Source organism: Centropristis striata, chromosome 15 (genome assembly GCF_030273125.1).
Source record: "Centropristis striata isolate RG_2023a ecotype Rhode Island chromosome 15, C.striata_1.0, whole genome shotgun sequence".
Classification (NCBI taxonomy): Eukaryota; Metazoa; Chordata; class Actinopteri; order Perciformes; family Serranidae; genus Centropristis; species Centropristis striata.
In genome coordinates this window covers 33,914,208-33,927,314 of record NC_081531.1, presented here as the reverse complement: position 1 = coordinate 33,927,314, position 13,107 = coordinate 33,914,208, and the positions used below count along the sequence as shown (strand labels likewise).

The following is a 13,107-nucleotide window of genomic DNA, read 5'->3' as shown; positions in this document are numbered from 1 at the left end:
TTTTTAAAAAAAACTTTATTGAAGGTTTGGACATATAAACTCAACTTCGCATGAAAGCCACGGATATAAGCTCTCAAATACTTTTTGAATTTCATTTTTATCTGCTACAGAGGCTGAAAAATCTATTATTTAGTAGGTGTTGAATTTCCAGAAAAACTTCAGGTTTTAGGGGGTCATTTGAAAATCGCCCAGAGGTTTTCCAGGCATTTCTTTCCAGGCGCTTTAGGCTTTAATGGGTTAAGACAGCGTTAGCTGATACAAAGTGCTGTACATGGCAGGACAGACCAACAATAAAAACAATAAAAACAAAGAACAAGCAAAAACAACTAAAACAAAGCGAGTCTCATGCTGGGTAAAACAAAACAAAAAAAACTGTAAAAAAAAAGTGGGTTTTAAAATGAATCTCAATTTTAAAATTAATCTTAATTTTAAAAAACCACAAAGAACAAATAAAAACAAAAAATAAAACAGAGCAAAGGCTCATGTTGAGTTAAAAGCCAGTGAATAAAAATGGGTTTTAAGATTCCTTTGAAAAGCGGACAGTGAGGAGGCCTGCCTGATGTGCAAAGGTAAATTGTCCCAAAATATATTAGTAAGAGCAGGTAATAGAAAAGAGGAACTACTAACATTTACTGTAACACAATATTATTCCTATTTTGTGTTTATTGTAACAGTACACTGAATATACAAAACATGAGAGTAGAGGAGGAGAGCTGACGGGAATGACATTTCCTGCACTGAGCTTTCCATTGTGTAGAGCTTGATAGACATCTGATACTTTGCATTGCATTTGCATCCTTCCCACAATGAGTACTGTCCTTTAAATTAAAAGGGATAGTTTCGATGTTTTGAAGTGGGGTTGTATGAGGTACTTATCGGCACGCCCCCAGTTTGCAGAAGCAGGCAGGAGTAGTGGCACGAACGCAAACCGCTGCTGTGGACGGACGGACGCAGCAGCAAAACGTATTTTAGCCTCCTAAAAAGATCAATATCAGTTGAAGTACACACTACCGGTCAAAAGTTTTAGAACACACCAATTTTTCCAGAATTTAATTGAAAATTATGCAGTTTAATGTCTCAGTGTACTCTGAAATGAATGCACATTTGCAACATTTAAAAATGCTTTATTGAGCATGATAGTGTTTTGAAAGTTAAAAAAAAGATTCAAAATCACATTTTATGTTGGACTAAAGGACTCAAAAATGACACAAAATGACCAAAAAAAGACACAAAATGATGAAAAAAGACACCAAAAGACACAAAATGACTAAAAAAAGAAACAAAATGACCAAAAAAAGACACAAAATGACAAAAAAGAAACAAAATGACCAAAAAAAGACACAAAATGACTTACAAAGACATGAAAAGAATTCAAAAATGGACAAAATAGCCCAAGACTCCATAGAGTTAAGTTGTTAACCCATTTCTTGTTCCCTGAAAAAGGCCTACTTGCATAATTCTGAAACATACATTATTTTTCAGTTTTGGTTAACCTTACTTTTTTTTATTTACCTCTGGCAGTTCACCACTTACCTTTGTACCCTTTCAAGCTGTTCATTTGACTTGAACTGCTTGAATTTCAATAAAAAACTGGAAAAATTGAGGTGTTCTAAAACTTTTGACCAGTAGTGTATACTATATTTAGAATATTTTCACTATGATATCATGCTCTCAGACAGCCCTGTTTATCTGGTCACCAGACTCCATTGACAAAAACAGTCATTTCACCTCACAGAACACTGGAGTTGCCTTGACTGGTTAGTTTGTTTGTGTAATTGTGTGACATTGGTGAATCAGAAGTAAAACTCTCTCACAACAACACAAGACAAACTAACCGATCGAGGCTGTGAAGCCATGATTGATTCTGCTGAGACGAACAGTCACGTGACAAATATTCACTGAAAATCTGTTTACACAGAGCAGAGAGGAGAGGACAGGAGAGGCTGTAAAAACGTAAATAGTTCACTATGTATAACATGTGGAGACCACAATTATTTTCCCAATATTCGTGACACTTGAGAGCACTTGGAAAAGCGTGTAAAATGTAAAAAAAAGAGCCAAAAATTCCCTGGAACAGCTTGTTGTGTTTCAGAGGGTTAACTGATTTTCATAACCCAAAAATATCCAGAGGAGTAGTTGTGCCTGCAGCAAACATCCACCAGTAAAGAAAGGCGTTCTGTGTGTAGCCTGAAAGGTAAAAACCCGTGCAAAAAAAAAAGACGACACCAAACTTGCAGCTCATAAAGTGTTCTGCTGTAAACGCACAATCGAGACATCTTGAGCTCCATTTTGCAAATTACACTACAGCTACAGTGTGACAAACCAGGAGTTGATGTCTCAGCTCATTAAGACAGCGCTGCCCTGCGATTAATTAACCATGTAAATGAAATCTTCATTGTTTAGGGGTTTGGGAGCAGAGCTTTCCCACGAGGCTGCAGGGGACTGCTGCACTGCACGCTCGCTTTAAAACATCTCGTATCAGTCTGAGAGTCAAACGCAAACAGAGAGTGTGATATTTTCTCACCTGTGTGGCCAGGGAGCTCCCTGCTGACCCTGACGTTGCCCTCGCGAGTCTTCAAGCAGTAGATGGAGCAGATGTTATCCAGGCCTCCGCAGGCCACGTAGTTCCCAGAGGGAGCGTACGCACAAGTCATCACCCAGGAGGAGCGCAGGGGGATGGCGTGAATCTGGGAGTGGTGGAAGAAGTATTTTACTTCAGTAAAGGAATAATATCACACTTAGGGGTGTGCCATATCGTATCGTTCACGATAATATCGGTATATGTTTTTCATGGTAAAAAAAAATGCATATCATGATATTGGCAACATTCCTACTTCTTGATGTAGTGGCTTAAGGCTAACATTAGCTAACAATTAAAGTTGTTTTAATCACAAACAACTACCTACTCTCTGTCGCTAAACACATGCAGCTTTCAAAATAAGAGCACAGGGTGTTAACAGAATCCACCATAGAACCAACATGATCTCACAGAAATCCGTGAAATAGCCACGGATTTCGCTTAACTCAAAATCCGTGGAATAGCCACGGAATCGCTCAAATTTCCGTGAAACTGACACGGATTTCGCTACAATGCAAGTTAATGACATAGTCATATCCCGTGGCTATTCCAACATACAAAGTGATTATGTACATTCACTGAGTGAAGATTTAGAAAATAAAACATATATTTCTCGCTAGAAATGTGATCAAAATCCATTTTTATGCAGAAACTAAGTCAAAATATTGATTTTTTCACTAAAAATGAGAGAACTGTCCGCCATGTTTTTTGTTCTGACCGCTGGGACCTTGAAAGTCACGTGACTTGGAACAAACCAATAGCCACGGGATATGACTGTCTTTAACTTGCATTATAGCAAAATCTGTGTCAGTTTCACGGAAATTTGAGCGATTCCGTGGTTATTCCACGGATTTTGAGTTAAGCGAAATCCGTGGCTATTTCACAGATTTCTGTGAGACCAGGTTGATAGAACTTACAAGAAGACTGTCAAAATAAGATGCCTTAAATAAAACATACAAGAACCTTTATTCTCCTTTACAAAATGTCATTAAAATATGCCCCCCGGAACCCCTAAATGGTTATTTTTATTATTTTCTCATACATTTTTTTATTTATTTGGCAACTGTTGAGATTTGCACTTCACACTACATTTTAGATTTTTATTTATTTATACAGACTAAAAAAAACATATTCTCTATATCTTTTTAAGTATTTCGTAATATCGTCAAGAATATCGTTATCGCAAAAATAGCCTGAAATATCGTGATATTCTTTTAGGGCCATATTGCCCAGCCCTAATCACACTATGAAATTACTCCACTACAAGTAAAAGTCCTGAATTCAAAACGAGTAAAGTAAAAGAACAAAATATGCAGAATGGCCCAACTCTGATTGTTTTATATATTCCAAATATGTAATTGTATTAGGGCTGGGCGATATGGCCCTAAAATAATATCACAATATTGCAGGCTATTTTTGCGATAACGATATTCTTGACGATATTAGGAAATACTTAAAAAGATATAGAAAATATGATTTTTTTTTGTCTGTATAAATAATTAAAATCTAAAATGTAGTTTGAAGTGCAAATCTCAACAGTTGCCAAATACAAAAAAAATTACTCTTAAAATAAAAATAACCATTTAGGGGTCCCGGGGGGCAAATTTTAATAACATTTTGTAAAGGAGAATAAAGGTTCTCGTATGTTTTATTTAAGGCATCTTATTTTGACAGTCTTCTTGTAAATTCTGTGGTGGATTCTCTTAACACACTGGGCTCTTATTTTGAAAGCTGCATGTGTTTAGTGACAGGGAGTAAGTAGCTTTTAGTGATTAAAACAACTTTAACCACTACATCAAGAAATAGGAACGTTGCTAATATCATGATATGCATTTTTTTTTAACCATAAAAAAAAAAAAAACGATTATTATCATGAACGATACGATATGGCACACCCCTAAATTGTATTAATATTCTTTATGCATTTATGTAAGCAGAGTTTTAATTTTGTAAAGGTAGGGCTCATTTTAGTCAAAGTCAAGTCAAACTTTATTTATAGAGCACATTTAAAACAACCGGGGTTGACCAAAGTGCTGTACAGATATCACAGTTGCAGGAAATACGGTAAAAACTAAAATACATAAACACAGTGCAACAATAGAATAAAATAAATTAAAATATAATAAAATAAATTAAAAACTAAAAAATTAAATAAAATTTTTGGTTTTTGCAAGATGTCCACTTAAACTTGATTAAAAGCCAGGGAGAAAAAGTGTGTTTTTAAGGAGGATTTAAAAACCTCAAAAGATATATCCTATATTTTAACTACTTAAAATACAGTTATGAGGTTTGATTTTTTTTTTAAATGTTGAATCACTTCAAATGTGTCATGTTTTTTATGCTAAATCTTGACCTGAAAAGCAACTAAACAATATTTGTCTCTAAAAGGTAGTGGAGTAGTAATATAAAGTTACATAAAATGGAAATACTCAAGTAGAGTGAAAATACTTCAAAATTGTAAAACAATTGTAAAATTGTTGTAGGTTTTAAGTAAATGTACTTAGTTACATTCCACCACTGATCTGGGGAGCTATAACAGGCATTTAGCTTTTGAAGAGATCATAAAAATGTGTTAGTATAACACTGAAAATCTAATAAATGTTGGAATAAGTCATAGTTTTGGTTGCAAAGGATCCTGCTGTGAGTCAGCCACACTCCTACAAGAGAAAGACTTTTCTTCACTTTAACTTCCAGTTCGAACAGAGGCCAAGTCTGACTATTAATCTGGCTGATGGGAGGAATTATTTTGCTGACTTTACCTTGTTGGTAGTGTAGCTGTCCCAGATGATCAGTTTTCCATCTTGTGAGGCGCTAACCAGAAGCCTGAGGAGACAATGTTTATACTTTATTTCATACTTTAGCTATCGATGGATACGAAGGCTTAGTGTTCGTTTTCTGCGTACATTAATAATAATCGACTCTTATTTTGAAACAACATCACAGTCTGAAGCGTTGATGGTCTCCTAGTAATGATCACCAAATGTTTAAAATGTTGGTGGTACCATATTTCAGAATGCAGAAGAAGAAGTTTTACTCAGCCTATCATCAATTCCTTTTGAACCATGCATACATGCAGACAACCGGCTGAGGATTCCTCTAGAGCAGCTGTTCTCAACCTTGGGGTCGGGACCCCAATTGGGGTCTCGAGATGATTTCTGGGGGTCGCCAAATCATTTTGGAAGTCAGCTCTGTCTCCACTGTGTTAAAGTGTTCATGTGTTTTAGTCTTTTAGGTCAATTTGTGTCTTTTTTGGGTCATTTTGTGGTCAATTTGTGTCTTTTTTGGTCATTTTGTTTCTTTTTTGGGTAATTTTGTGTCTTTTTTTGGTAATTTTGTGTCTTTCTTTGGGTTATTTTGTTTCTTTTTTTGATCATTTTGTATCTTTTTTTAGTCATTTTGTGTCTTTTTTGTCATTTTGTGTCTTTTTGGTCATTTTGTTTACTTTTTTTGGTCATTTTGTTTCTTTTTTAGGGTGATCTGAACTGTGCGTGTGAGATTGTGTTCAGTGAGCGGGGGTCGCGGACAACATGCATGTTAAATTGGGGGTCTCGACTCAAAAAGGTTGAGAACTACTGATTTAGAGGGAGCACCACATAAATTAGACCGCGTAAGCAGGGCTCAAATAAAACACAGAAATAGGGATTCTGAATTTCCAATGCTAATTCTCAAATCACGGCGGTGTAAAAGGCGAAAGGTGATAAAATGATTTAGCCAGCTCAGGCGTCTGATGGACAAAACACGCCTTCACATCCATCCACAATCTGATTTTCTGCCATGCACAGATCACCAGTACATACAACCCTGCACTGCTCCTAGCGGTTACATGCATGCTGCATCTTGCGAGCACGTATTGTTAATTTCTGAGGACGTGCACAACCAACGCTCCAAACCACCTGCAAGAAACGTAAGGCTGATGTCATATTCATGTAGGCGTAGTTAAAAAAAGTATATTTGAGGCTTAAGTTGTCACATATACAGTAGAACTGGATATGTTTACTGCATTATCTGAATGCTACATCTCGTGAGTCCTTTCTTGCTGCACCTTTATTTTAATGTATGCAAATACGCATACATGTCCCTCTCGAATGTTTGTTTGTTTCATATTCAAATTTGAGCCAGACAGACTTGTCGGTTGACTGATATTATCGGCTGATATTGGCTTATTAAAGGCATATTGGTATTGGTGTACATGCTGTCTAATATGTGCCGTTATGAAAACTTTTTTTACACAATATAAAATGCAGAAAATGTTGCTTGCCATGATTTAGAAATGCTGTTAATAATTGTTTTATTGTTTTTTTTTATAGTCAGCAGTTGACTGACACTGAACAGTAATGATGCTTATTTAGATATTTACTTATTTCCTCGATTATGTGTAATACAATGTAATACATTGTTTCTTTAATGTATAACAATGTTAAATATTATTTAACCCTTTGATGCACAACATGGGTCTAAAGTGACCCGATAGAGTTTTTATGTTCTATATCTTTGCAATAAATTAATTTCATCATTCAGTATTCCAGGTTTTCATCAATTAGTTTGTTTTTGATCATCATACATCCTAATTTTTATGTTTTCTTTTATTAATTTTTTAATAAAATCCCTTTTTGTGTCACTACCCTTCTAATGCACAACATGGGTCAAAAATGACCCATATCCATTTTTTAGCTAAGTAGCTTGCTAAGCTAACTACTTAGCTAACTTCTTGGCTAAGTATTTAGCTAAGTAGCTTTCTAAGCTAACTACTTAGCTAACTTCTTGGCTAAGTATTTAGCTAAGTAGCTTGCTAAGCTAAATACTTAGCTAACTTCTTGGCTAAGTAGTTAGCTTAGCAAGCTACTTAGCATAGTAGTTAGCTATGTAATAATACAAAAACTTCTTTTCTTCATAAAGTATGAGAGGCAAAATGGAAATAATCATCTGTTGTTATCAAAAAGAAGATATTTAAAGTATACTTGGAATATTCAATCATAAAATAAGTTGATATCAAAAGATAGAGCACAGCAAGCATTAAATAACATTTAATATGGGAGATTAATGCGGGTCATTTTTGACCCATGTTGTGCATTAGAAGGGGCGTCAATATGTTGTGCATCAAAGGGTTAACCAAGTTTTATGTTTGAGAAAGTTGTTTTCTGGGTTCCTTTGCAGAGTGGTGAAAAATCGGAGCACAATCAACATAAAAAAGGTCTATTTTCATTCCAGCTCCAATAAATGACTATATCAGCAACCATATTGGTTTTCTACCGATTTCCCCCCTCTAAATTCAGTATCGACATTGTCTCAAAAGTCCCATATCATAATGTATTATCCCATGTGAACTTGCTATGTATGGAGCTTAATTGTAATGGTACATTTAGATGATGCACAGAATTAGCAAAGTCAAGGGTCAAACAGATAAAATGTTGAGAACAGCGTAGACTCACTTTGAGTCGCTGCCCCAGTGCATGGCGTAGATCTTGGCGAGGTGACCCCGGAGGGTGCGTCTCGTCCGCATCTGGATCCGCCCCACAGGATCCAGACCAGCCGTTATCTAGGTTAAAGAGGAGAGGTTAACCCTTTATCAGGCAAATAACTATATTTGGTAACTTCAGGTAATATTTTGAGAAAAAAGTAGCAAATTTACTAGATTAAAGTGGCAAATCTACAAGAAAAAAATGCATAGATTTATGAGATTTAAAGTGGTGAATCTGGGAGAAAAAAGTTGCTTTTTTCCCATTTCTCTCTTAAATCTGCGACTTTTTTTCTTGTAGGTTTGCCACTTTAATCTAGTAAATTTGCAACTTTTTTCTCGAAATATTACCTGACTCTAACTACCAAATACAGTTCTTTGCCTGATTCAAAGTGAAGCTTCTTGAATATGTAAATATGAACAGGAACAGCGAATATTTACATCCAAATTTGATGATAGCAATAAATTTAGATGTTAAAATGTACATTATAAATTATAATATTAAAGTTAAGCACCATGTTTGTACTTCTGGTGACCATGTGGGTGTAAAACATCAATAACCAATCATTCAGTTGTCCAAACTGCATTAAAAAAATAAGCTTTTTCTATACTAACTTAAAACTTCCATGTCTTTAAAACTATTCAAATCATTTTATTATGTAATTTCAACATTAATGGTCACCAAACCTACGGTTAACACTTAAATCAAGCCCCTTGGACATTCAGTGGCACTTACCTGTGTCAGGGTTGAATCTCCACATGCTTTCCTGGCATCCTGATGGACATCGAATTAAAAAAAAATCATTACACAACATGTAAATATATAAGCATTATCACCCTAAAGATGAAAACTGAACTATAAAAACATCTGACTTACTCGTATCTGGTTCCTAAGCTGCTCGGCCTCCTGACGAAGCTGCTCCAGCTCACTCATTTTGGATTTGTCCTGTTGGTTTTATGTAAAACTTTTAATATCAGATTTGCATAAAATATAATCTCATAATTAATAAAAAATGACTGCTGATGTTTATGAGCGAGGCCCTTTTGGGATTAGTAATCCTGAAGTCCACTTTCATCAAAAAAAAAATTAATCAATTAGGTAAAATAATTCACTTAAAATACAGTTCGTCCCTGATATGCCGAAGAAATAATAAAATAAAAAGCACACATTTTAATCTCTACGGTTTACTGAACCCACACAGTGAGAAAAAACCTTGTAATCTGTTTATGCCTGGTTTAACTGAGGAGAATAATCTGTAATGACTAAGCTGCTATCGAGCAGCCAGCATCGCCACCAGGCAGCAGATACTCAGCGAACACTCCCTGAAAAAGCTGGGGGAACTTTGTTGCACGAGGCCATGCACTTACAGGTTGTGTATCAAGTCAGAACTTGTGCTAATGCTGTCATATTTATGTCATAAGAGGCGCTGCGGTGTATCATTTTAGCTGTGGGCCAACTGGGGTCACACACACACACACACACACACACACACACTGTACATCACATCATGCTTTCAGTAGGAAGCAGCGTTTCCTGTTCCTGATAAGAGCACAGTTACACATTCAAACAGCTTCCCAAACAGGGAGCCTCTATTTGCATTTGTGGTGCAATTCAAATCCACAGCAAACATGCATACAGTGCATACTGCAAAGGAAGAGCAATTAGCTACAGTAGGTCACTGTTCCCTGGAGGGACCTGCGACCAGATGGATCACACGGCACTAATGGAAGCCAAAAGGGGTGCATCATGGGTCTCAGTCTCCTGGCACAGCTGCTCATTTAGCCAATGAGGAGGAGAAAAGCTGAGGGAGTGGAGGAGGGGGGTGGGGGGGTGGGGGTGATGCATCAGAGATCAGGACTGGATGGGTCCAGCCAGGTGCTCGGATGCATGTTTTTTTGCATCGACTGGAGCCGATTTGTGCTGTAGTCGTGCCACATATCACACAGACTCCACCTGCACTGATGCACTGATGCATGGCCCCGCAGCAGACCACCTCCTACATGATGCTGATGCAAGAATAAAGCCACATTCTCATTGCTTTAGCCTTTTTAGAGAGCACATTTTTATAGCATGAGGAGACAGAAATTCATGATGCCAAAGTGTGAGTGGCCCCACCCCTTTGGATGCACATCTGATGTGGAGCTACACTAACATGGCATGGCTACATCTGCAGCTGGAGGAGTGTGCACAACCATTAACCATGTTAATGTCAGAGAAAACTGCTCACTCCCATGCTGACACACGCAGGCCTGCAAATAAAAGCCGCAGTACAGAAAGAAAGCCAAATATAAAAGGATGCATTTTATTTCTGCAGCATTTAGAGGGTGTATTGGAATAGAGGAGGCAGGCCCCGTGAATGCTGGCTACATCACATATTGATCTGGGCAGATGAAGGCCTTGACCACATCTTGTTTCAGATGCTGAGCCCCTTAAATGCGGATGTAGCGAAATTAATTTAGTCGAAATGACGCCACGAATAGGCACATCATCACCCAGCCATCTTACACTCATAGGCCGGCCTACAGCGGCTGTCACAGCGTTTGATAATGGGTGGCTACCTGTTAATTCTCCCGATGATTTTGCTGCTTTTTTATCCTGCCGTGCAAAAGAAAAAATGAAAGTCCCCAAACACAAAAATCCCGTGGATTATTCAACTAGATGTCTTTTTCACTCATTAATTTAAAAAAAACAAATGAGTCAAGCTCCGTGTGTCACGATTATAGGGCTGTTTAAAAAAAAAAAATTCCTTCTTCAGCGAACAGGCAAACGGAGGAGGGCTACACACATTTCCATTTCTCTGCTTTTAGCGGAGCCTCCTGAAAAAAAAGATGAAATCTGCTGCTGCTGGTTTCCTCCTCGAGATATTTTTTTCACGCCCGACCAGTTAACAAAAACATCTTTGTCCAATGCGACGTAAACAAACACAATTCAGCTCGGTCCCCGCATCAAGCACTGTCCATTAAATACTATTCAGTCCGTTTTACTCCGATTCTGCTTTTCGTGACGTTATCCTCGTTTCCTTCCTCTCTCTGGTTTCCTCCTCCCTCCTCTGCCGACACTTCATCAGGACAACCGCCTCCAAACCAGCAGCAATGAATTACTGACTCAAATCTGCCTCATATAGGAAATAATGGCATTTTTTTTTAAAAAACAAAGCTTCTGGTTGTAAAAAAAAATCAACCCATCAGTGGGTCGACTGTGCAGATTTTCTCCTGGTATAAAGAGCGGAGCCCTCTCGGTCAGTTATCCACACGGTTCCTGTTTTTTTTTTCTTCTGAATATCATCATTCAGAAAGGGGCAGATCACGCGGTGGGCGCTTGCAGAAGGATCCTCAAATCCGGGCATGTAGTATGCCCCAACCACACCCATCTCTTAAATACTAGTAAATCCCATGACCCCCCCTCTGATCAGACACTGCCGGTTTCACATACTATTTTAACATCAGTTTTATCTGAAAATATATGAGTTGATCTGTTTTTAAAGGATGTTTAAATGAGGGGTCACTGCAAAATAAACGTTTTAAATTAGGATTATTCAACGCATTTCATGTTGTCAAGGGTGTAGCCTGCACTGTAAAAATACAATTTAAAAATCCAGACATTTACTGTATTATTTTACAGGTTTTTTTCTACATTAAGTGCAAATGCCATTAAAAAAAGAGTAAATTACTTGTATTACAAATGTTAGCCATAAAATAAAAGTTGAAATATGTGAATTAATATATTGGGACATTATTGATTTGTTTTTATAGTATTATTTAATTGCTTAAAGGTCTTGAATCTTAAATTACAGTGAATTCTATATACAAATACAAAACAATACTCATCATATTGCTGAATGAAAAAATAAGGCATTTTTCTGTTGTTTTTTTACAATAGAAGTCTAAATATAATGTTGTTTTTTAAAGAAATCATTAAAGAGTTTCCAAACACTTTAGAAAAGGATAATATTCAGTAAATATCTGTATTCAACATATAGCTGTATAATAACTAACTTACTTTTACTTGAAGTATCAGTGTGTGACAACTTATGCTGCCAGACTTGCAAGTTCTATATTGCATATATATATATATATATATATATATATATATATATATATATATACAGTAAATACATTTCTGTAAAAAAAAACCTTAACCAGAATAATGTATGTCATATTGTTGGATTACAAATACTTGTTCATTAATGGGCTCATCACTTTAATGTTGCAGCTGGTAAACGTATGGATGGATTACTGAACGGGCTTATCTGACACAGGCCCGGGGGCTTAAGGGGTCAGGGGCCCCCTGGCCTTCACCCACAAACAAAGACACACATATCCACCAGGAAGAGACTCAAATGAGTAAGAAGAGACCAAAACAACCACAAAGAGACACAAAATGACTACAAAGAGACCAAAACAACCACAAAGAGATGCAAAACAGCTGCAAATAGACAGAAATACTACAAAGAGACAAAAAGACTACAAAAAGACAAAAACAGCTGCAAAGAGACAGAAAGACTACAAAGAGACCAAAACAACCACAAAGAGATGCAAAACAGCTGCAAAGAGACAGAAATACTAGGTACAAAGAGACAAAAAGACTACAAAAAGACCAAAAGACTACAAAGAGACAAAAAGACTACAAAGAGACAAAAAGACCAAAAGACTACAAAGAGACAAAAAGACTACAAAGAGACAAAAAGACCAAAAGACTACAAAGAGACAAAAAGACTACAAAGAGACAAAAAGACTGCAAAGAGACAAAAAGTCTAGAAAGAGACAAAAATACTACAAAAAGACCAAAAGACTACAAAGAGACAAAAAGTCTAGAAAGAGACAAAAATACTACAAAAAGACCAAAAGACTACAAAGAGACAAAAAGACTACAAAAAGACCAAAAGAGCTGCAAAGAGACAAAAGGACTACAAAGACACAAACAAAGACCGAAACAACCACAAAGAGACACAAAATAGCTACAAAAAAGAGATGAAACAGCTTTTTGCCTAAAACCTAAATAAAACAGAATGCGATCATTTATGACTCCTTTGTGACATATTCAATTGAAAACTGTACAGAGACAGTATATTTT

General features: G+C 36.6%; 1 protein-coding gene across 1 annotated transcript in view; it reads right to left on the bottom strand.

The window, feature by feature from the left end:
* Nucleotides 1-11,319, bottom strand: part of gnb2 (guanine nucleotide binding protein (G protein), beta polypeptide 2) — an 18,373-nt gene extending 7,054 nt beyond the window's left edge. The window contains exons 1-6 of the mRNA XM_059351607.1: nt 10,593-11,319; nt 8,911-8,979; nt 8,770-8,808; nt 8,008-8,114; nt 5,338-5,401; nt 2,525-2,687 (exon numbers count right to left, since the gene is read on the bottom strand). Of these exons, the coding sequence (XP_059207590.1) occupies nt 2,525-2,687; nt 5,338-5,401; nt 8,008-8,114; nt 8,770-8,808; nt 8,911-8,967 (430 nt within the window). The 5' untranslated portion in view covers nt 8,968-8,979; nt 10,593-11,319. The remainder of the gene's footprint in view (nt 1-2,524; nt 2,688-5,337; nt 5,402-8,007; nt 8,115-8,769; nt 8,809-8,910; nt 8,980-10,592) is intronic.
* Between the last annotated feature and the right edge of the window lie 1,788 nt (nt 11,320-13,107).